This window comes from Mobula hypostoma, chromosome 1 (assembly GCF_963921235.1).
Source record: "Mobula hypostoma chromosome 1, sMobHyp1.1, whole genome shotgun sequence".
Classification (NCBI taxonomy): domain Eukaryota; kingdom Metazoa; phylum Chordata; class Chondrichthyes; order Myliobatiformes; family Myliobatidae; genus Mobula; species Mobula hypostoma.
Genome location: NC_086097.1, coordinates 147909759 through 147934515, shown reverse-complemented (window position 1 = coordinate 147934515; position 24757 = coordinate 147909759). Strand labels below are relative to the sequence as shown.

The 24757-nt window shown below is 39.4% G+C and overlaps 1 protein-coding gene across 1 annotated transcript in view; it reads right to left on the bottom strand.

Moving 5' to 3' along the window:
• zc3h3 (zinc finger CCCH-type containing 3) overlaps positions 1 to 24757 on the bottom strand; it is a 297823-nt gene that overhangs the window by 149390 nt on the left and 123676 nt on the right. Inside the window, exon 5 of the mRNA XM_063057690.1 lies at positions 4128 to 4312. Coding sequence (XP_062913760.1) covers positions 4128 to 4312 — 185 coding nt within the window. The remainder of the gene's footprint in view (positions 1 to 4127; positions 4313 to 24757) is intronic.

The window sequence follows — 24757 nt, the reverse complement described above, 5'->3', positions numbered from 1 at the left end:
ATCAGGCAGTCAGTATATTCACAGTGTTATCCCACAATACAAACAAAAGAGGTAGATTTTGTGTGTATGGCTTTTTGTGCTCAGGGGCCCTTGGAACAGCACATATACGGATAGTCAAAGGGGTTCTGCCAGATGAAATGCGCTACCATTATGACTATGTAATTTTGCAAAAATTACTTGCAAAATGTCAGTTAAGGAAGCTGAAGAACTTTGGCATGTCCCTTTGGCCCACACTATTTTTTTTCAAATTAATGCATCATTAAAAGTATTTTATCCAGGTGCATCTTGGCTTGATATGCATCTGCCAGAGACTGCAAGAAACTGCAGAGCTGTGAACAAGTCTCAACCATCATGGAAATGAGCCTTCCATTCCTAGACCCTATCTATACTTCTTGCTACCTCAGTAAAGCAGCTAACATATTCAAAGATTCCAACCCATCTAACACATTCTCTCTTCTTCCATTAGAGAGGAGATACAAATGCCTAAAAGCACATACCACCAGGCTCAGGAACAGCTTCTATCTAGCTACTATAAATCTATTTAACGTTCCCCTAGTATGATAAGATGGACTTTAACCTCAGATTCTACCTTGTTACGGCCTTGTACTTTCTTTCATTGCACTTTCTCTATAACGGTAACACTCAATGCACTTTGTAATGGAATAATCTGTTTGGATGGCATGTATATGTGACAATAGTAAACAATTTATCACTTCATAAAAGAATGGGGCAGTTTAACACTGGCATCAAGCTCTAGCCCAACATCTGTGGCAGCCTCAGAATAGGTAACAAGTGCAGTTACCAGGACTAGAGGATGTGAGATACAGAGAGAGGCTGGCTAGGCTAGGTCTATTTCTTGGAATATAGGAAAATGATGGCAACCTAATAGAAGTGCTTAAAATTAGGAATGGTATCAATAGAGCTTTTTCCCAGGGTAGGGGAGTCCAAAGGTGGGAGCCATAGATTTAGGTCGAGAGGGAAAAGATTTAAAAATGACAGAGGGGCAATTTTTTCATGCAGAAGGTGATGACTATATGGAAAGAGTTGCTAGAAAAGGTGGTTGAGACAGGTGCAGCTTTAAGAAGCATTTTGATAGGTACATAGAGGAGCAGGCTGAGAGGGATATGGGCTAAACAAGGGAAATTAGAAGTAGCTGGATGGGCATGGTGGTTGGCATGGATCTGTTGGGTCAAAGGACCTGTACCTGTTACGTATTGGTCTACGAGTCTATGTAAAACAACATTACTATCTGCTTTTAATAGGTCATTCCAAATGAGCATCTAGACTAATTACAGTCACAATAATTGTTATCAATAGTGTTTAGTTCAAGCTTTCCATGATAATCTCGATACTGACTTATTGAAGTAGCTAACAGTAAGGAAACAAAAATAGAATGTCACCACTACAAAAAATATTTAAAATATATTTCATACACTTTCAAATGATATTGAGGGTAAAATAATTTCTATATTTTTCACAAAACTGAAGGGTCAGAGCAGGGAAAGGCCATTTTATTCAATGGCCTGTGCACAATTTTGATTATTATAAACTGCTTTCCCAAATGTATTCTATTTTCTGAGAGAAGAAGCCAGAGTTTTACTTTCAGCTCCTATATATCCCTCAGGATACTGAATAAGCAGAGTGATAGAGGATACTATACAGGAACCCATGAGAAATGATTAAAATCTCTTCAGTGAACTAAGCTAGTGATTCATGAGCAACAATGTGACATAGAAACTATGAATGTAAGTCAGCATAACATCACATATGTTAAGCAAGTGGGTTAAAAACTAAATGTAACATTAATTAGTTAATGACAGAAAGGAAAAAGGGATGAATTTCAAATGAATAGTACTCCCCTGTGGGTCTTGTTCAGCTTGAGGCAATGCAAGTTCTAATGGCTCTTTTGAGATGTGGTTTTATATTGATGCTTGTTCAGGGGCATAATCCCAATCTATGTCATGCTTAAGGGTTGGTATTCAATGATGCTTCAACATTCTGCGTCACCAATTCTTCAAGAACAACAAGGAAGAAAAATCAACCTTGTAACTAATATCTCTAGTTTTACAAAAATGCATTTTGCTTTGCCGAAAGAATTCTGAAAAATCAGCACGAGTAAAACCGCTGGAAAAAGGCCCTCTGGCCCAACTGTCCAACTCATCCATATGTATCAAGATGCCCATCTAATTTAGTCCACTTGGCCCACATTTGTAACGTATCTTTTATCCTTTGGGACATATCTTTTAAATATTGACACTCACAACATGCTGGAGGAACTCAGCAGGTTGGGAACTTTCGTCAGGTTCCAGCCCGAAACATCGACTGATCAGTTCCACGGATGCTGCCCGACCTGCTGAGTTCCTCCAGCGTGTTGTGAATGTTGCTTTGACCCCAGCATCTGCAGAGTATTTTGTGTTTTAAATATTGATATTGTACAAGGAAGTAAGTCTTAGTCTGCCCTTCTTCTCCCTGTAACAGACCCCTGAGTCCTGTCAAGATTCTTGTAAATCTTCTTTATGCACTTTCTATTTACTAACATCCTTCCTATGAAAGGGTAACCAAAGCTATACATTATACCCGTTTGTGATCTCACCAACATCTTGTACAACTGCAACATTACCTCTCAACTTCTAAACTCCGTATCCTCACTGATGAAAAGCGGCAGGTCAGATACCTCCTTCACCACCTTGTCTACCTGTGACATGCCTGAAGACCATTCTTTTCTTGTCTTTCAATGGAGAAAGATTTTAAGAATATCCTAATCATCATGATCTGACAAGCTACACGTGTTACATGTGGGAAAAAGAAATCACATTTGATAAAGGTAACAGATGAAGTGAAGGGAGTTTGCAAACAATCATTGCATAGCTGCGCATTCAATAATTATCTGTCACATGATTGCACAAAAGCTTCAGAAAGGTTTTAAAAGAAACAAAGCTTTTGGTAATTACAATATGATGCGAGATTGTACCCATGTACCACATCAACTTAATACATTAGACACCTCCTACATTATGCGCCTCACTATAAATATATCTTATACCAACAAACATCAGATTGCTCTGATCGTTTTTTTAAGTCTCAGCAAAGAGCTCAAAACCAAAGCCAAATGTGTATCATCAACTATTAATTGCTCTTTCTCACAAGGGCAGGGTCAGTACCAGTGTCACTCTCATGAACTTACACCACTCTTAAAAAGAGGGACTGTGAAAATTTGTAAAAAGCAATACAACATGAGGAACAAATTCACTTTTTAAAAATTATTAATGTTTGTCCTTTTGTTATATATGTCATGCTTAAGGGTTGGTATTCAATGTTTGCCCTTTCTAATTTGCAGCATTGCGTATGCCTGTCAGGCATCATGTTGCAGCTGTGCAGAACATTGGTGAGACTGTATATGGAGCTTTGAGTGCAATTCTGGTCACCATGGATGCTAGTGCGCTGAAGTGGGTGCAAAAAAGATTCATATGCGTGTTTCCTGGACTGGTCAGCTTAAGTTATAATAAGAAATTGGATAGGCAGTGACTACTTTTCCTAGAATGGAAGAAGCTTAGGGGTAACCCTATAGAGATTTATATAATTGCAAGAGGCATAGATAGCATTGATAGTCACACGTTTTTTTTCTCCAGTATATGCAAGTTTAAAACTGGAAAGCACAACTTTAAAGTCAAAAGATTTAAAGTGGATCTCAGAGGTAACTTTTTCCCATTCAGAAAATGGTGGGTATGTGGATGCAATTGCCAGAGGAGGTGGTAAAGGTAAATAAAATTATAATTAAAACAACACTTCAACAAGTACATGGATAGGAAGGGATTAGGGGCATAAGGCCATATGCAGGCAAAAAGGGATTAACATAGACAGGCATCTTTATGAGTATCTGGAATTCACTGTCTCAGAGAAAGTGGTGGAAGCAGAGTTGCTGACAACAATTATGTTGTGTCTAGATGAGTACAGAACCTACCCAAAGCCTAGAATGCTATGGACGAAACTGGAAATGATTGCCCATTAAACAGTGTGGATCTGGTGGGCCAAATCTTTATGACTCTTGATGAAATGCAATGCTCATTTTGGGATTGAAACTCAGACGTCCCTTACATCGATCATTTCAACACAATTGGTCATTTTACCTGATTTCACAGTACTCCTTGCATTTGTGACTCCAGTTCTGATGGGAACAGAACTGCTTTTTGCAAGTTTGTTGGCAGATACACGATACAACACTCCCCCAATACATCGCATGCCTTTTGTTTTCCATCTCTGCTGAAGGAACCTGTAACTACTGCTCAGTCTGGCTCGGTTCAGCAGGAGTGACCTGCAAGAAAAGAAAGAAGAGAACCTCATCAAATCAGGAAATAGGACGAGACTCTGGTGAAAAGCTAGTTTCTGCTAAAATTACCTCCAGTAGTTTCAAATTTATGCTTTATTTATTTGATTACTTATGGGTCTTTAATCCTTTTTCATTGACTGTCATCATAAAAGATATAAATAGAAAGCAAATACATTTGATTTCTAATTTATATCAGGTTCCAATGAAAGGGCATTGACATGCAACATTAACTCTGTTTCTATTTCTACAAATGCACCCTGAGCATTTCCATCATTGACTATTTCTAGTTTAAAGTTACAGTAGTTGCACTTCTTGGGGTTTTAGGCTATTATTTTAGTGCTGTATAATTACTTTTCTGATGATTTATGTGCAATTCTCAACAATTATGAAGACAAACCAACCACCGCTATTCGTGTCATTCTTGGGATGATACTAGTCCTGAGCAATACTCCTTTTGTTACGTAACCGGCAACAATGAATATCAATCGAGTCAGGTTATATAAGAACAACCAAACATTTACTAAACACGGATAAACAATAAAAAACAAACGAAAACCTTAACCGGGAGTTAACCGCTATGCAGCTGTTCAACAAATCATCACTCGGTACTGATTTTTAAAGCGATAAATGTGAAAACAGTTCTTAAAGCAGTAAAGTCAAAATACAGTTCTTAAAATGGTAAATTTGAAAGTCCAACAGATTTAAACATTCAATTGGGAGAGACTTCTCTGCAGAAGGATTTCTTCATAGACGCGACTTTCCTGCTGGTTCTGTCCAAAGGATTCATGAGGAAGGAAATAAACGGCTTAAAACAACTGACCTTAATTTCTTCTAGAAAGCAAACCTTGCATGAACTTCCTTTCTCTTTCGGCAGGAGTTATCTTCGATGCAGGTCGCTACTTCTTCAACGAAGACTCAATAAGGTCAATCCTTTGTTAAACTGCCAAACGATACCAACTTCTCTTAATCCTTCATGTCATGTACTTTGTTAAAGTCTTCACTCTCCAATACTACTGAAAAAGTACATCAACAAATCTAGCAAATTGCCAGTCCAGTACTATTGTACCTTGCAACAGAACGTAACACTCCGTTTTAAAAATGAAACTGCGTCATAAAACAAATAGACAACAAAACAGAGACAGTGATGAACGTTCTAGCCGGAAGACTAACTGCGTCACCAGAGGTCTTCCCTTTTATACCCGTGGTGAACATGTCATTACGTGATCTCACCTCGGCGGGAAAATTACAACAGGTGACCTCCAAAAGACCATTACATCATTCTCACAAGAAAGGCACAAGATCTCCTTGAGGTATGTAACACTTTGCATTGTTAAATGCAAACTTGGACTACCTCGTCAAAGGGTGACCATTGGATGGCACTCCCACGGCAATATGGATTGAACTGGCAATGAACTACGATGCTCACAGCAGCGACACCAACTGCAGCAAAAGGGCAGGGCAGCTCTATTTTGAGCGGTCACATTCTGCTAATCACCATCAGCATATGCAGGATTGGGACAGATCAAACTGCGACCCATCAGTAAGAGATATTTAAGTCTTATTGTAATGAAGTACTTCGAAACACCCTATTCCCAGATTCCACACTTGGACTAATAAGAGATGGGAAAGAAGGAAAATGGGGAAAAGAGTGGAGGACTACTCTGGGATTTCTGAAGCAAATGTTCTGGGTCGAGTGTTTACTGTTTCTCCACGAAGTGGTGACCTCTACTATTTGAGACGACTTCTTCATCACATAAAGGGGCCAGTATCTTTCGAATCATTTGAAAACACATGATATCCTTCCATCATTCAAAGACGTCTGCAGAGAGAGAGGGTTGTTGCAAGCTGATGATCATTGGTAGCAAACTATGAAAGAGGCAGAGAGAACAAAAATGCCCACAGCAATGAGAGATTTGTTTGTCGTCTTGCTAACAAACACTGAAATCAACAATCCACAACAATTACGGAACCGGTTCAAGAATGCAATGTCTGAAGATTTCTTACCAATGAAGAGAACTATCAATGATCCTAATATCATGATCAATGAGAGGCATCATGGACAAACTCTTCTGTATTTCCAAGAGAAACTTAAGAACTTGGGCAAAACACTTGAAGAATATAACTTGCGGACACCGAGAAACGGTACAATTACTCAAGGTGCTGGCAATCTGGAATTTTTGCATGAACTGCAATACAACACAGACAAACAGCAGGAATTTGTTTCACAGAAGGAGCACCTATTGAATAATGAGCAAAAAGAAGTATATGAATATGTGTGTGACTCTTGGAAAGGAATCTCTCTTCAATGATTTTCATTGATGCACCAGGAGGAATGGGGATATTTATCATCAACTTGATCCTCGCTAAAATTAGGGGAGATGGAGGTGCTGCTATTGCTGTAGCATCATCCAGTATTGTAGCAACATTGATGCCTGGTTGTAGGATAGCGCATTCAAGATTCAAGATGCCCCTCAAAGTCAATGAGGATGCACTTTGTAACATCGATAAAAACACTGATACTGCAAATTTACTCCGAAATGCGAGGCTTATTGTCTGGGATGAGTGCCCCATGATTAGGAGGAGGGAGAGCTTCGAAGCCGTGGACCGGGCTCTTCATTATATATGAGGCAAGAATGAGGCCTTCGGGAGTATTTTAACCATTTGCTGTGACAATTTCCGTCAGTTTCTAGCAGTTGTGAAACGAGGAGGAAATGATGCTGATATGGAGAATTCATGCATAAAAAATCCTACTTATGGAGAAGCATCATCAAGTTTCAATTGAAGAGAAACATGCCATTGAGTGAGGGAGAAGAACGATATTCTGAGTTCTTAATGGATGTTGGAGAAGACAAGATTGAGAAAAATGAAAACGATGAAATCGAATTACCTGAAGATATGATTTTGCCAGCAAAAACTATGGAAGAATGTATTGATTTCATCTACCCAACATTCGACAATCCAGCAGAACTGTTCTCCAGGAATTCTATTTTGGTTCCTCTCAATGAAATGATGTGAAAAAACATTAGTCGCTTCCCTGGAATCATGAAAGAATACTGTTCCTTCAGTGCCGTAAGTTAAGGAGCTAAAGCCACTCATTTTCCAACAGAATTCCTTGATTCAGTCGAACTCTCTGGATTGTCACCACATAAACTGGAATTGAAGAGGGGATCTCCCATCATTTCATTGAGGAACTTGGATCCACCAAAGCTTTGCAATGGAACGCGAATGATGGTGGAAGAACTGCACGACAGTCTCATCATAGCCAAGATAAACATTGGTGCGTTCAAAAATGACATTGTCATGATCCCAAGAATTACTATCAGTTTAGCAAAAGGGGAAGATGTCCCTCTTCAGCGGAGCCAGTTCCTGATACAGTCATGCTTTGCTATGACTATACATGAGGCACAAGGCCAAACCATGGAGAATGTGTTGATTTATCTGAAGAAACCAGTATTCCAGCATGGTCAGCTGTATGTGGCTTTAAACTAGGGAAAAAGAAATGAAAACGTTACAGTATTTATTCGTGAAGGGTGGCAGATCAACCAGAAATGTTGTCATCAAAAGTGTCCTTTGATAAACGAGGAGCTATATTTGTTTTGCTATGCGTTTTTCTTCTTTAATAAACTGAGTTTTTCTTCTTTAACTTCCAAAGCAAAGCGATAGCAAGAGCATTCAGGGAAATCTAATGTTCATTCTGGTCACGTCAGTCTGCACTACTTTTCTCTCAAAGGGTGCCCCAACGGGTCACCCCATTGTCTAGTACCATTTAAATCCTTGGCTTCTCCACAACTCAGTAGTCTACATCTTTTTAACCTATATACAACCAGTTACCATATTCAATTATGCCAAGCCACCTTCTCCTCTCCACCATCCCCAAACAGCGCAGACAATGTTCACTTAAGCTCTCCTCATCCAGTGTAATCCCTGCCAGCCATGCTGCCTGGAGTGGTAATGAGGAATCCAGGTAAGTTCATCCACTCAATTAGCCATCCTTCAACTAGGCCTAGGGAAAGGAAGACCTGGTGGCATATTTGAATGCAATAAAGTGCAATTCCTGGTAAACTAACTAAATTTTGACAGTGTGGGATAATCAGGAAATTTCATTTTCTGCCGCATCAATGCCATTGCAGTGCATCCTTTAGCTTGCACTAGATCGGTGAGAAGTTGCTTGGGAGAAGTCAGAAGAACAACTTTTTCTAAGTATCTTTAATTTTAAGGTTAGTAGTATATTTTCAATTGTATTAATCAATTGTAGAGTGATGACATTGTGTACTAGTCAACCATGACAAACAGTCAATGTACTAAACATAAAACAGCAAAACTTACACAAACAACTAACAAATCTCTTGGAGGAACTCAGTGGGTCAAGCAGTGTCAGTGGGGGAGATGAGCTATCAAAATTTTGGATCGAAATCCCACATTATTCTAACACTGAAGAGGATGTCAAGAAAATTCCATAGAGGTGCAGGGCACAAATGCATTTCCAAGAAAAAGATATTGACTGATATGAATGAAAAGTGGAACTGAGAAGAAACAATGGCTCCAGTAACAAGAAACCTTAAACACAAAATAATCTGCAGATGCTGGGGTCAAAGTCTCAGTGCTGACGAAGGGTTCTGGTCCGAAACGTCAACCCGTCTTTTTTCACGGATGCTGCCTGACCTGCTGAGTTCCTCCAGCGTGAACAAGAAACCTTTAATCCCGAATAAATTAGAGCTACAACTAATCTCATGTAAGGGAATAAACCAATATAAATTGATACAGTTATAAACAGAATCAACTAGAAAATTCATTTGCAAGGTAGGAATATGCAACAGTTCTTAGGCAGCATTCGGTAAAGACTCAATCAGATAGTAAACTGAGCACCTTAACCGTAGAGAAAAATATAGTTAGAAGTTTGGTTAGTTGAAGGCAAAAGGTTAGTGTTGTCCTTTAAGGTAACAACCTTTGATCAGTGTTTCTCATCAGTGTCAAACGTTTGCATGTTTAAGCCTCAACCTATAGGCAGAGGACTATTCAGGATCAAAGTTCATGGTAATCTTAAGGGAGTAGAACTCTGTCAAGGTACCATCTGTCACATGAGATATTAAATTGAGTGCACTTCCACTTGTAAAGATCTCAACCAGAAGTTTTGGCTAAGATTTAAACCATGGGTGCCACTGTAGCATAGCAGTTAGCATGACACTATTACAGCTCAGGGCATCGAAGTTCAGTTCTCAATCCCAGCGTCCTCTGAGGCGCTTGTAGTCCTTCCTGTGGAATGTGTGCATGTCCCCCGGTTTCCTCCCACAGTCCAAAGACGTACCAGTTAAGCTAACTGATCGTTGTAAATTGTCCCACAATTAGGTGAAGGTCAAATTGGGGTTATCGGAAGTTGCTGGGCAGTGCAGCTTAAAGGACCGGAGGGGCGTGTTCCATGCTGTATCTCTAAATAAGTTAAAAATAAACCTCAACCAATATCATCAAACAAATACTTTATTATTTTGAAGGCACCGTCAGCATGTCTCCACTGGAACAGAAGATTTGAAAATCAATTCATATGTGATTGGTTGACTCATGGTTGAATTACATGCAACTACTTACTATCTAGGTGGGCAGTCAGTACTCGTGAATGCCCACTATGTCAACATCTCCGCATGAAAATTAGCAAAGAATATAATTGTGTTTGGCCTGTGATTAAACAACTTTTTTGAGGAACTAACGTGCAGAAGATATTATGTACATATGGAACCTATTATGGCACTTAATGAAGCTGACAACAGTTCATTTTGAAAGAAATATTCAATACAAAAGCATAAAATTTATATGGGATGGTCCAAATGAAGCTATGTGGGAAATTGTCTGAGATGACATTAATATCAAAGAATGAAGTAGCTGAGGATCCAATTCTAGCATATGACAGATTGATGGAGCACGTCAAGGAAATTCCATAGGGGTTCACAGCAGGGCGGAAATGCCATTCCAAGAAAAAAATATTGACTGCTCTTGATAAAAAGTGGAACTGAGAGGGAACAAAATATATTATTCACGCATTAATGCAACTAATGTATGACGTGTATCACTTCCTATACTATATATTAACAAATTTCTAAAGTTGTTTGACAAGAAAGCATAATGGATTATTCAGGTAGTAAAATAATTCTGCTAGTTTGCATATTAAGAAGTAAATAGCTAGAGATGGTTGCAATGAGAAATCCAATTAAGTGACACTGGTGGTTTAGCATATGCCAAGGTTTAAAAGTACAATAATGCAATAAACAAACATCTCATAATCAAACTGATAATCAATATAAGAAAATAAAAGAAATAGGTTTGGTAAGCAGCCAGCACAATCAAAGACCCCACCCACCCTGTACTATAATACTTTGTTCTGCATTCTGTTATTGTTTTTCCTTCTAATATTGTAAAGCAAAGCACTGATTTAATTAAATTATCTGTGTGGATAGTATGCAAAACAAAGTTTTCCGCTGTTATTATTGTCACGTGTACCAAGTTACAATGTATTTTCAATTGTGTAGCTTTGAAAAAAAAAAGATCTGTAACTATACTGTAACTAGGTAGGCCAAAAGATCAAATTTACTCAGGAGTCTTAATGTACATCACAATTTTGAATTAATCACACCTACTTAGAATAACAGTCAATATTCTCAAATTTAAGAATGCACAATATTAAACCCTGGTCAACAGTATGTTAATCCCTCGTTATATATGAGGTACACTTCAAGAAGGCAACTGCTGTTTCTTATGACATGGCCCAGGAGGGGCAAGCGTGGACAAATCTTCATCAGCCATCTTGTCCACACCTGTTCTAACATGGATAGCTCTGGGTTGGCATCGTCTGATAGAGTCCTTGAAGCATGCAAGCCTCCACACAACATCAATGTGTTGATCTAGGTCATGGACGAAGAAGACAGTATCTGTCTTCAAAGATCCCCACCATCCGGCCATGCCATCTTCTCACTGCTACTATCAAACAGGAGGTACAAAAGCCTGAAGTCCCATACTACCAGGTCAAGAACCACTACTTATCTTCAATCATTCCATTCTGAAAACAATCTGCACAACCCTAATCACTGAGTCCAGCAACACCTTGACTGCTTTGCACTATGATGGACCTTTTTTTTTTGTTCTGATTGTGTTCCCTCTTGTACTTGTTATTATGACAATGACTTTAACTATGACTATCCCAAATTCCCTTTTAAAAACCTTTAGAGTTACGGTCTATCATACCTTTACAGAGAAATACAGAATATTAAATTATCATGGTCAACAAACATCTCTGATGCTGATTTGCACTCCTAAATGGTTAATTATTGGTTGATGGTGAAAATGATAGTCATGTTGGTCTCAATCATTCCTTTCAAATATCCTTTTTCTGCAGAAAGAACAAATCTACTCGATCTTTTATTTGAAACTTGTTCAGCTTAAAACTGTATATCTTGAGCTGACAAATCCATCTGAAAATCATAACAATTAATAGTCTAAATAAAGCAAAATTCCCTGTACTGGATAAGATTATAGTGAGCATTGGGAGATTTACGTTAGCTCAATGTCTTCAAGGTAAGCATGCTGTACACCATCTGACAACGATGCAAGGATGGGGGCAGGCATTTCAACAGTTCAACTTTTATTTAAGCCAATGTCAAAATACTCAAATAAATTGTTGCCTTAACTTGAGGAATAAAATTTTTTCAGCAAACCTTTCATAAAAAAAAGATAAGAGGTTAGAACTAATGAAATAATAAGAAGGGCAAGGACTTAGAGGCACCAACCCTCAATGCAGAGGGACCTATAATTTCCCTTTCAAGATATGAGCTGTGCAGTCTAAAAGGTATAGTTAGCAAGACATGTTTCTGTGGGGGATTTCATTAAATGACAAAAAGGAAAGGTATTAAGTGCATATAATGAAGGCAGGAGTGTGTATACTGCCTTAAGACACTTCTCTTCGTGTGGTGTAATGGGTGGCATGAACTCTAACTTCAAATCCATTTCTAATTCATTTGAAAGACTGCAGCAAATTATCTGCTTTCAATGTGAAAGCACCAAACCAATTTCCTCAGAATAGAAGTGACAATACTGTAGAATTTATCACCATAACCTTGACTTAGAGGTTGTGTGGCATGCTGAAACCCTACACAAAGGGCATTGAATAAGGGTCGGTGACAATAAATACAAGGGGAGATGGGGTAAAAATGATTTTAAAAATCTGGTAGAGGAAAAAATTGTCCAAGACCAACATGTATGTATCACTTTGTAGTTTACAGTCAATAGCTGTCAAAGTGTATAAAAGGATTTCAATTCATTTTTGTACTGGAATCATTAATTGCACAAATAACCTTTAGTGCTTTTTGACAATTTAGGCCTTGTGATTACGTTTTTTTTCTGCTGGTGGCTGCATTGCAACTAAAACAGCAGCAGAAGATATCTAAATAACAAAGTAACCATTACATTGCAATTAAAGATTAATTTAAAGATTGTCTTTTGTCCTCATATTAAAGATTTTCTATCAACCATGCTACAAGGAGATATAAAACAGTATTGAGTGCAGTAAAAGAATAGCAGTTGAGAAACTGTACAAGTTAAAAAAACAAACTGCATACAAAAGTATTTACACAATTTTTTTTTCCCATTTAGCAGAAATATTCATCCTAACCTGTTCCTTGATGTTCTTATAAATGATAATACAAGCAAGAGTAAACCATTCATCGAGGTTATGGTTCAGCCGTAGCACAGCTTTATTTAACTCCTTCTGTTCCAAATCCTATGATCCCCTTAAACAACAATTTGGCAACGATTTTAGACAGTACAATGACAAAGATGAATTAAATCCCAACCTCTGTGCTGTCAGTGGGTTTTCTCTGGGTGCGCCACAAGCTAAACACATGCACATCAATAGATTAACTGACCGCTGTAACATGCATCACAATAATTTACATTCAGGTAAAGCAAATGAAACCTTTGGTTTCCTTGGGCTGCATAAATCTAAGGAATACACACTTCAGTCCCGCCAAATCTGTGAGATTGAGAGGCTTTCCCACCTCAAACCCCAGTTTGTGCGGATACTGTATAATTTGCTACCCTATTACAACTTGGTGCCAAGAAATAACAGACATCACACTGTATACAATTAAAGGAATTATACTTATGAATGTTAACTTAACTAAAGGAAAGAAAAGAAAGAAAAAAAACCAAAAAGGGCCCATTATAGTTAAACAATCAAATGTGCACAATTTGGAGCTGAACTCTACCAAAAGTCATATTCACCAATCCTCACTAGACCTCTGCACCTTGCTCCATCGAATCACAGTTCCCCACCGAGTCAAATCCTACGACTGGTTCTCTCCAGCGTCAGAAATTCTCTCTTTTATCTCCCGCTGAACAAAGACCACCAGCTCACACTGGTGGCAGACACAAAAAAAAACGCTCACCTGATTAGATAGCTCATATTCCAAAGCACCCGTCATTTCTAACCATAATCTACACACTGCTTCTACAGAAAGACCAGTACGTTAGCAGTGAAACCTTTTCCAGGGTGTTACACAAACAACAAACAGGGGCAGCTATTGTTAACCTTTATATCAAGTAGTTTTAGTATAAAGATATGGAATTAGCTTAGCTGTCCCTCCACCTGCATACAGGCAGAGGCTAAGATCCAGGGATTATAACAACAAAGAGATGGTCGTGGGAGGCTGGGGATTACTTCGAGTCGGGTTCATCAAGAGCTCATCTGTGGATCTGAATACACCACGGTTGTCAAAGATTTTATTAGAACAGTTGTAGGCAAGTGTGTCCCCACAAAATCATTCAAAATCATCGCCAACCAGAAGCCCTGGATGAACCATGAGATCCACAATCTGCTAAGGGTCAGATCAGAGGTGCTTAAGCCTGGTGACCAAAAAAGTTACAAAAGGTCCAGGTAAGATCTCCAGAAAGCCATCTCACAGCCAAAGTGGCAATTCCAGGCTTATCTTGAATCAACGAAGAAATCTCGACTGTTGTGACAAGGCTTGAATGATATCACCTCTTATAATCAGGCTTCGCTTCTAAATGAGCAATACCTTCTATGCTCGTTTTGACCACCAAAACATAAAGGAACTATCATGAACTTTCATAGCCCTTGTGATTCTGTGACTTTAGTCTCTGAGGCCAACATGCAAGCAGCCTTCAAGAGGGTGAACCCACAAAAAGTATCCGGCCCAGACAGACTATCTGGCCAAGTACTAAAAACCTGTGCTGATCAACTGGCTGGAGGGTTCACTGAGATCTTCATCCTCTCGCTTCAGTAATATGAGGTACCCACCTACTTCAAAAAGGCTTCAATTATACCGGGGCCTAAAAAGAACATGGTAACTTGCCTCAATGACTATTGTCCAGCAGCATTTACAACCACCATACTGAAGTGCTTTGAGAGGTTGGTAATAAAATATATCAACTGCTGCCTGAGAGGTGACTTGGATCTGTTCCAAATTGCTTATTGGCACAACAGGTCCACAACAGATGCCATTTCATTGGCTCTTCACTCAACCCTGGACCATCTGGACACCACAGATGCATACATCAGAAAACTCTTTATTGTCTACAACTCGCCATTCAACAGCATCATCGCCTCAAAAAAATCAAAGAACTTCAAGACCTTGGCCTCAATACCACCTTGTGCAATTGGATCCTCGATTTCTTCACTTGCAGACCCAAGTCAGTTTGGATTGGCAACAACATCTTCTCCACAATCTTCATCAGCACAGGTGCACCACAAGGCTGTGTGCTTAGCCCCCTGCTCTAGTGCCATGTGCAAGCTTGCTGACGATATCACTATCACGGGCTGAATCAAAGGTGGAGACAAGTCAGCATATAGGAGGTTGTTTGAAAATCTAGCTGAGTGGTGTCAAAACAACAACCCCTCACTCAATGTCAGCAAGACCAAGCAGCTGATTATTGACTTTAGATGGAAGAAACTGTATGTCCCTGAGTCAGTCCTCATCAGATGATCACAGGTAGAGAGAGCCAGCAGCTTTTAAATCCTTAGTGTTATTATTTCAGAGGACCTGGGATGAAGAAAGCATGGCAGTGCCTCTACTTCCTTTGCAGTTTGCAAAGATTTGGCATGACATCTAAAACTTTGATGAACTTCTAGAGATGTGTAGTGGAGAGTATATTGACTGGCTGCATCACTGCCTGCTATGGAAACACCAATGCTGTTGAACGGAAAATCCTAGAAAAATTAGTGGATACAGTCAAGTCCATCATGGATAAAGTCCTCTCCACAATTGACTACATCTACACAGAACGTTGTCAAAGGAAAGCAGCATCCATCATCAGCAACACCCCACCACCCAGATCAGCGCATCTGTAGTTGTGAACTTCCCATGATTCAGATCACTGGGGATCCGAGTCACCCAAACCATAAACTGTTCCAGCTGCTAACATCCTGGAAATGGTATCGCAACATAAAAGCCAGGACCAACATGCTCCAGGACAGCTTCTTCCACCAGGCCATCAGACTGACTAATTCACGCTGATACAATTGTATTTCTATGTTATATTGACTATCCAGTTGTATATTCGATTTATTATAAATTACTATAAATTGCACATAGAGACAGAGATGTAACAAAGATTTTTACTCATGAATATGAAGGATGTAAGAAATAAAGTCAATTCAATTCTTTGCCAAATTGCTGGAGCTGATGCAACGCCAAAGACGAGATGATTCTACTGGAACAGCCACTTGTGAGTGTTGATTGTGAGGAACTTCCTGCTTGACTCCTCAATCTCCATTTACAGATAGGCTTGTGACAAATCAATCTTTGAATACCTCTCCCCGCCTGCCAATGATGCAAAAATGTCTTGTATTCTTTACAGGGGATACTGCACAGTACGCAGCAGTGGGTTGATGCTCACTTCAAAATCCCCAGATATGTAAACGGCTCCGGCCTTTCCTTTCTTGATCACAGAGACAATGGGCATGACCCAATCACTCCACTCAACCTTGGAGAGAATTCCAGTTGCCTCCAACTTCTGAAATTCAGCATCCACTTTAGGATGTAGTGTAAGGCACTAGATGCACTTTATGGAATCTGGGTTTTGCTGGTTCATTCAATTCAATTCTGACCTTCATGCCTTTGAATTTACCAATATCCTTTTCATTAGCATTAAGCAGCTGTGCCAGTCTCTGGTTAGTGCTACCATTTGGGCTGCCGTTGCCTTTTGACGCCACACTGAGAGCTTTGATTCAGTACCAACCTAGATGGATTTTTCTCAAACATTCACATTTGAGAAGTGCTGGCCCTCCACATTTCAATACATAAAGCACTAATTGCTGTGTTTGCCTTCCATATATCAATTTCAGTTTGCCTTTGGAAGACACTCTTTCGCCTGTGTAGGTTTTAGCATTACTGAGGTTTTCTCTAATGGTATCTTAGAAAACACTTTGCTGTAGTCAGCATCTGGAATTATAGACAAAGCTGACTTTGTATCAACTGCATTTGCAGTCGTACACCAAACATGTGCGACCTGCTTCAGTAATACTATGCAGTTCCATGCATCACAGTTCAACTTTGTCACACTCTGTGTTGTTTCTGATTCTGTTTTACATTCGGTAATTTGCTTGGTTTTGTGTTTAAGACTTTTCACTCTGTTGTACTTTTTGTCTGCCTTGCATACTCCATGTGACCTTGACTGTGACACTTTCTGCAGACTTTTTCTTTGAACCAACAGTCATTTGCATCCTGGTAGGATTTGCCACATCTGTAACATCTTTGCCTTTTTGCACTATTCAGGGACATTTTATGCATTTCACATTCTAACCTTTTCTGTAGTTCTGCTGCATCCTTTGCTGTACTCTCTAACAATATTGCAATGCTCAATGCCTGTTCTAAGGTTAGGTCTCTTTCAGATAGCAGCCTCTTTGGAGTGTTCTGACTATGCATGCCATATACAAGCCTGTTCCTTAATGCATCAGAGAGTCATCTTTAAAGTCACAGTACTGAGAAAATTTGAGCAGTTCTTGCAATGTATTCAGAAATGCTTTCATCTTTTGACTGAATTGTTTTGTAAAATCTAAATATCTCAGCTATTACCAGCAGCTTAGGGCTCAAGTGATACTATAAACTTGTTGCAATTTCCTCGAATATCTTGCTTGCTGGCTTTTCAGAGGTTACTGCGTTCCACAAGACACTATACCTATTAAGCTAAGAAGTGTAGGGACTTTCTTTTGCTCCTTCATATTGTTTGCATTACAGCACAGTTCAACCCTCTCGAAATACGACTCCCAGCCTTCATTAGTGCTATCTATTTCGTCAACTTTCCGACTGAAGCCTTCGCCACGATATTTTCACTTTAAGTTCAGCACTGTTACTATGCACTGTACTCACACGTTTGTTAGTGTCTGTGACGGCCTTCCCCTGTTGTTAAACTCACGCTGTTTCAGACCGTAACTGTCGGTGCAGTTTGTGATATTTTCTGACATTCAGGTTCATACTCGCTGCCAATTTGTTGTGTCTGTGGTGCACAACTACGTATTGATTAAATAAAAGTACGTACGCGGGAGATGGCTTTAACTGGTGTAGTCACATTACAGTGAGAGAAAGAACAATGTGCATGCGCAGAGACAGATCAATACGTAGTGCTAAGGGGGGGGGGAGGTTGACACTGCTCTAAAAGTAGTAGATCCACACATTACAATAATAATTTTATATCTTTGCATTGTACTGTTTACAAAATAACAAATTACACAACATACAGGTCAGTAATATCTGATGCTGCTTGGAAAACTACTGCAGAGCATTTATAAACATTTCTCCTAGGCCATTAACTGCCTAACTTTCTAGCCTATCAACCTTATCTTTGATGCTGGAGTTTCTGATAAATGCCGAAATAAACAACTTGAAAATTTATGACATTGCTAACATCCTCAGGATGTTAACAGTTAATTATTCATCTCTGAATTGGAGGCTAGTTTACAATGAATGAAAATGTGAGAAGCTATTTACAAGACACTGCAATCTGCAAAGTGGTGAACAAACAATGCATTTTACTATGATATTGGTTGAGGGATTAAAGTTGACTGAGACAGCAGGAGAACACTACTAATGTGTGCCTTTGAATAAAAATAATGAAACCCTAAGCTCTACATGTAGTAACATGGTTTGATAACATTCCTGGGATTTCGCCATTTGATACAAGTTCAACATGAAGTTCTGCAGTATTGAGGAACAGTACGACAACTGATGGCAAAGGCACCAAATAGCAAACAATATCCTATCCAGGAATTAATTCCCAGATAGAGCGAATAGATAAAACTGCCATTCATTAAGAAATAAATCAAAACATTGAAATGGAATATATTTTTTGTGACAAACCTTGCAAGATAAATGCATCGTACTTAACTAATTCCAAATTGCAGAGAAAAAGTTCAGTATTTATGCCGCCCAATTTTTGATTCAGGAGTTAGATGCAGATGGTAAAAATGTTCCATATGGAGACATTCCAATAATCTTACTCATTTAGGAGAAAAACAAAACATCTTATTTAGACCCAAATCTAATAATTAATGTGAAGAGGGTGAATATCTTTCTATGACTTAATGAGGTAAATTAAAAATTATTGACATAATTATCACAGTTCTTTCTTTCTACTCATTGGAACAGTGAGGACATGAATCTTGAGATTGGCAAAGAAGTCTTAAAACTGGATTTAGGTATTGTCTGGATTGGTTGTCACTACAGGTCAGCAACTGTAAGGAAGGTGGGTTTCTTTTTAATATAGAGGAAGGTAATCCATGGGAGAACACAAATATAGATGTTATGTATAACAGCCAAATTTCTAATAGCAGCATTTGTAAACCTGGATAGTTTGCTCATATGGATTAGCAACTAGAAGATTAATGGGTGACGGGTTGCCTCAAAAATCAGAATAGCTGGTACAAAATTCCATTCTTACTTTACTACTCCATCACCTTATCCTCACGACGCAAAGTACATTAGAAGTGAATATATTTTCCAATAAGAAAGTATACTATTATTTTCATAAAAGTAAAAATTTCAGTAAGTTAGTGGTTCTACAAAAGAGCTCAAGGGTATTTAATGCCCTTAATGCTTGGTCGCCAGGTTCAAAACTGCAATTAATGGAATGCAGATTGCAACATAGCTGCTAAATAAATAAAGGGACAGCAAGGGCAGAAGTTGTAAAGGCAAACATGAGGAGAAAAATTAGGATGATGCTGCACCCATGAGAAAAAAAGAGAAACCAATGAAGGAGAGGACAGTGATTACTTTTCTTGTTGCCATTATTAAGAGGTAATTTTTCCTCCATAACCACTCCTCTCTCAACTGCCAACACAAATGGAACTTTATAGTTAATTGGTGCTAATGCAGGTGGTTAATTTAAAATTTCAAGGATGTCTAATATTTTACCATTAATCTCAAAAATCATCAATTGAGTGTGAGATGGCAATACAGTGACTGAATTCACCAAAGAACCAAAATACTGTTAAAAAAATGATGAAAACAGCAAGAAAACACAATCTTCACTTTTATTCTACAAAAAAACCACTATCAAAATGCCAAGCAAACGTAAAACATAGAAACTTCGGGGGGAAAGGGGTTAGGTTATTCAACCCTTTGAACCTCTCAATCAATCTAAGCAAAGTTGATAGTCTTCCTCCATATCACAATCCTAACTTCTTGTCATGTCAGTTATGTCAAGAAACCTACCATCTCCTTCACAAATATATTCAACAACATGGCTTCTGAAGCCTACAATGGCAGACACTACCACTTGTTCACCACCCAATGAATTTCGTATCTCTATATTTCAACCCTAAATATCTTGAAAATGTAACTCCTGATTAAAGACACCCTAGCCAAGGAAGAATCAGAGACCTTCTCTCATTTTTCAAAATTCAAACGAGTACAGGTCCAACTGATCCATTCTTTGTACAACAATCCTGCCATCTCAGGAATCTGTCTGTGAATCTTTGCGGTAGTTCTCTTTCTTTTCTTATGCTCTCTCCTATTTTAAATAGTGAAGTTAGGTTTGCTACACTCCAATCTACAGAGACCCTTTGATAATCTCCAGAATTTTGGAAGTTGTCTACCAATGCCCCTGCTATTTCCATGGTTAGCGCTTTTAGTATTCAAGAATGCAGGTTATCTCGCCCTGGGGTCTTTTCATTGATCAATCCCATTAATATCTCCTGCACTATTTTAAGGTTAAAATTTAATGAAATTTATTCCAGGCAAACGTTAGGTAATACACTTATACAGTGGCATGCAAAAGTTTGGGCACCCCTGGTCAAAATTTCTGTTACTGTGAATAGCTAAGCGAGTAAAAGATGAACTGATTTCCAAAAGGCATAAAGTTAAAGATGACACATTCCTTAATATTTTAAGAAAACTTTTTTATTTCCATCTTTTACAGTTTCAAAATAACAAAAAAGGAAAAGGGCTCGAAGCAAAAGTTTGGGCACCCTGCATGGCAGTACTTAGTAACACCCCCTTTGGCAAGTATCATAGCTTGTAAACGCTTTTTGTAGCCAGCTAAGAGTCTTTCAATTCTTGTTTGGGGGATTTTGGCCTATTCTTCCTTGCAAAAGGCTTCTAGTTCTGTGAGATTCTTGGGCCATCTTGCATGCACTGCTCTTTTGAGGTCTATCCACAGATTCTCGATGATGTTTAGGTCAGGGGATTGTGATGGCCATGGCAAAACCTTCAGCTTGCGCCTCTTGAGGTAGTCCATTGTGGATTTTGAGGTGTGTTTAGGATCATTATCCTGTTGTAGAAGCCATCCTCTTTTCACCTTCGGCTTTTTTTTTATTACAGACAGTGTGATGTTTGCCTCCAGAATTTGCTGGTATTTAATTGAATTCATTCTTCCCTTTACCAGGAAATGTTCCCCGTGCCACTGGCTGCAACACAAGCCCAAAGCATGTTTGATCCAACCCCATGCTTAACAGTTGGAGAGGTGTTCTTTTCATGAAATTCTGCACCCTTTTTTCTCCAAACATATCTTTGCTCATTGCAGCCAAAAAGTTCTATTTTAACTTCATCAGTCCACAGGACTTGTGTCCAAAATGCATCAAGCTTATTTTGATGTTCCTTTGAACCTTCTGAATAGAACTTTTTGGCCGCATGATTCCATGATTCACCTTTACAGAATTCTTTAAAAAATCACTTGTATACTGTTGTGGTTAGCAGGCAAATGATAGCCTTAATGAAAGGTGAAAAGATTGACTTTTGAACATGTTTTTAAAAATAATTTCAGCTGCGTCATAAGTATACAGGAAAAGGCACTGCAGTAACAGATTTAAGGTTTCAGAGGTGCAAGATATTAGACATGTTTCAGCATGCCACTCAGGCTGTGAAACGTTGGAGAAAAGATTATACTGATTCAGAAAAAAAATGACCTGGTTATGGTGTAAATTATTTGTATGTCTTTAATTTACAGAAGTCAACCTATTTTGAGAAATAACTAAATAGTATGTGAGTGTGAGTGTGTGTGTGTGTGTTTGTTGTGCATTGACTAATGCTTGACTAATCTCTTTCAGATACATCTACCAAGAATAGTAGCAACTGGAGTTTGAGGTCTGCCTTGGTGAGAGTTAATTTCCTCACAAATGTGCAGCTGGCAGGCAGTTCAAGGCGTCTATCCATTGCTGAGGGTTATCCAGCTCTCCACTCTCAATGTAAGTACCTTCAGCTTGCAATCTTGCTCTCAATCATTTACTCAAACTAATATACCATCAATCCATTTCAACATCAATTCTAATAATCTACAATACCTCACTGTCAAACTACACTACCAACCCCACACTCCTTCCTGGCAGACATCTGGTCTGAGATGAAGACCAGTATACTCACCGTGATTATGTTCTAACTCCATCTATAAGTTTGCAGATGATACCACCATAGTGGGCCAGATCAAAAGTAACAATGAGTTGGAATACAGGAAGGAGATAGAGAGGTTGGTAACATGCTGTCATGACAACCTTTCCGTCAACGTCAACAAAACTAAAGAACTGGACATTGACCAGAAAACTGGGTGGCATGCAAACTCCACTCTACATCTATGTTGTTGCGGTTGAGAGGGTGGAGGGTTTTAAGTCCCCAGGAGTTAACATCACCAATAGCCCATCCTAAGCCAACTACATAAATGTCAGAAGTTAAGCAAGCTCACCATTACCCATACTTCTTCAGGTGGTTAAAGAAATCTGGCATATCCAATAACAATATTATCGATGCACAATAGAAAGCATCCTAACTAGGTTCACTCAACCTATTCTCAAAGGGCACACTCCCCAATCCAGGCAACATCCAGGCAACACCTCTGCATCCTTTCTATAGTTTCCACATCCTTCCTGTAGTGAGGTGACCAGAACTGAGCACAGAACTCCAAGTGGGGTCTGACCAGGGTCCAATATAGCTGTAACATTACCTCTCGGCTCTTAAGCTCAATTCCACAGTTGATAAAGGCCAATGCACCATATGCCTTCTTATCTACAGAGTCAACATGCGCAGCAGCTTTGAGTGTCCAATGGACCTGGACCCCAAGATCCTCCACACTGCCAAGAGTCTTATCATTAACACTATATTCTGTCATCATTTGACCTACCAAAATGAGCCACCTCACACATCTGGGTTGAACTCCATCTACCAATTCTCAGCCCAGTTATGCATCCTATCAATGTCCTGCTGTAACCTCTGACAGCCCTCCACACTATCCACAACACCCCCAACCTTTGTGTCATTAGCAAATTTACTAACCCATCCCTCCACTTCCTCATCCAGGTCATTTATAAATATCACGAAGAGAAGTCGTCCCAATACAGATCCCTGAGGCACACCACCGGTCACCGACCCCCATGCAGAATATGACCCGTCTATAACCCCTCTTTGCCTTCTTTGGGCAAGCCAATTCTGGATCCACAGAGCAAGGTCCCCTTAGATCCCATGCCTCCTTACTGTGGTACCTTGTCAAATGCCTTGCTGAAATCCATATACACTACATCTACTGCTCTACCTTCATCAATGTTTTTAATCACATCCTCAAAAAATTCAATCAGGCTCGTTAAGGCACGATCTGCCTTTGATAAAGCCACCCTGAGTATTCCTAATCATATTATGCCTCTCCAAATGTTCATAAATCCTGTGTCTCAGGATCTTCTCCAGCAACTTACCAACCACTGAAGTAAGCCTCACTGGTCTATAATTTCCTGGGCCATCTCTACCCCCTTTCTTGAATAAGGGAACAACAACTGCAACCCTCCAATCCTCCGGAACCTCTCTTGTCCCCATTGATGATGCAAAGATCACTGCTAGATGATCAGCAATCTCCTCCCTCGCCTTCCACAGTAGCCTGCGGAATATCTCATCCAGTCCCGGTGACTGATCCAACTTGATACCTTCCAAAAGCTCCAGCACATCCTCTTTCTTAATGTCTATATGCTCAAGCTTTTCAATCTGCTGTAAGTCATCCCTACAGTCGCCAAGGACCTTTTCTGTAGTGAATACTGAAGAAAAGTATTCCATACCTCGGCTATCTCTTGTGGTTCCATACACACTTTTCCACTGTCACACTTGATTGGTCCTATTCTCTCATGTCTTATCCTCTTGCTCTTCACATCTCAAATCTGCTAATTAAACTGGCAGATAATACTACACTGATTGGCCTTACCTCAAATAATAACAAAGCAGCCTACAGAGAAGAAGTTGTCAAGCTGACACAGTGGTGTCAAGAAAATAACCTCTCCTCAATGTCACAAAAACAAAGGAGATTCATGTGAACTACTGGAGGACCAGAGACAGGCTTACCCCTATTGACATGAACGGGGTTGAGAGGGTGAACAGCTTCAAGTTCCTCAGTATGCACATCACCGATGACCTCACTTGGTCTGTACATACAGATGGTTGAAAAAGTTCAGCTCCCCAAATCCTAAGGACTTTCTACAGGGGCACAGTGAAGAGCATTCTGACTGGCTATATCACTGTCTGTTACGGGAACTGTACTTCCCTCAATCGCAGGACTCTGCAGAGAGTGGTGTGGACAGCCCAGCGTAGCTGTGGATGTGAACTTCCCACTATACAGGACATTTACAGCGACACGTGCATAAAAAGGGCTTGAAGGATCCATTGGGGACCCGAGCCATCCCAACCACAAACTGTTCCAGTTGTTACCATTTGGGAAACGGTACTGCAGCATTAAAGCCGGGACCAACAGGCTCCGGGACAGCTTCTTCCACCAGGCTATCAGACTGATTAATTCACACTGACAAAATTATATTTCTAAGCTATATTGACTGTTCTATTGTATATCCTACTGTACATACTATCTATTACAAATTACTATAATTGGCACATTGCACATTCAGACGGGAATGCAACAAAGCTTTTTACTCCTCATGTATGTGAAGGATGTAAGAAATAAAGTCAATTCAAT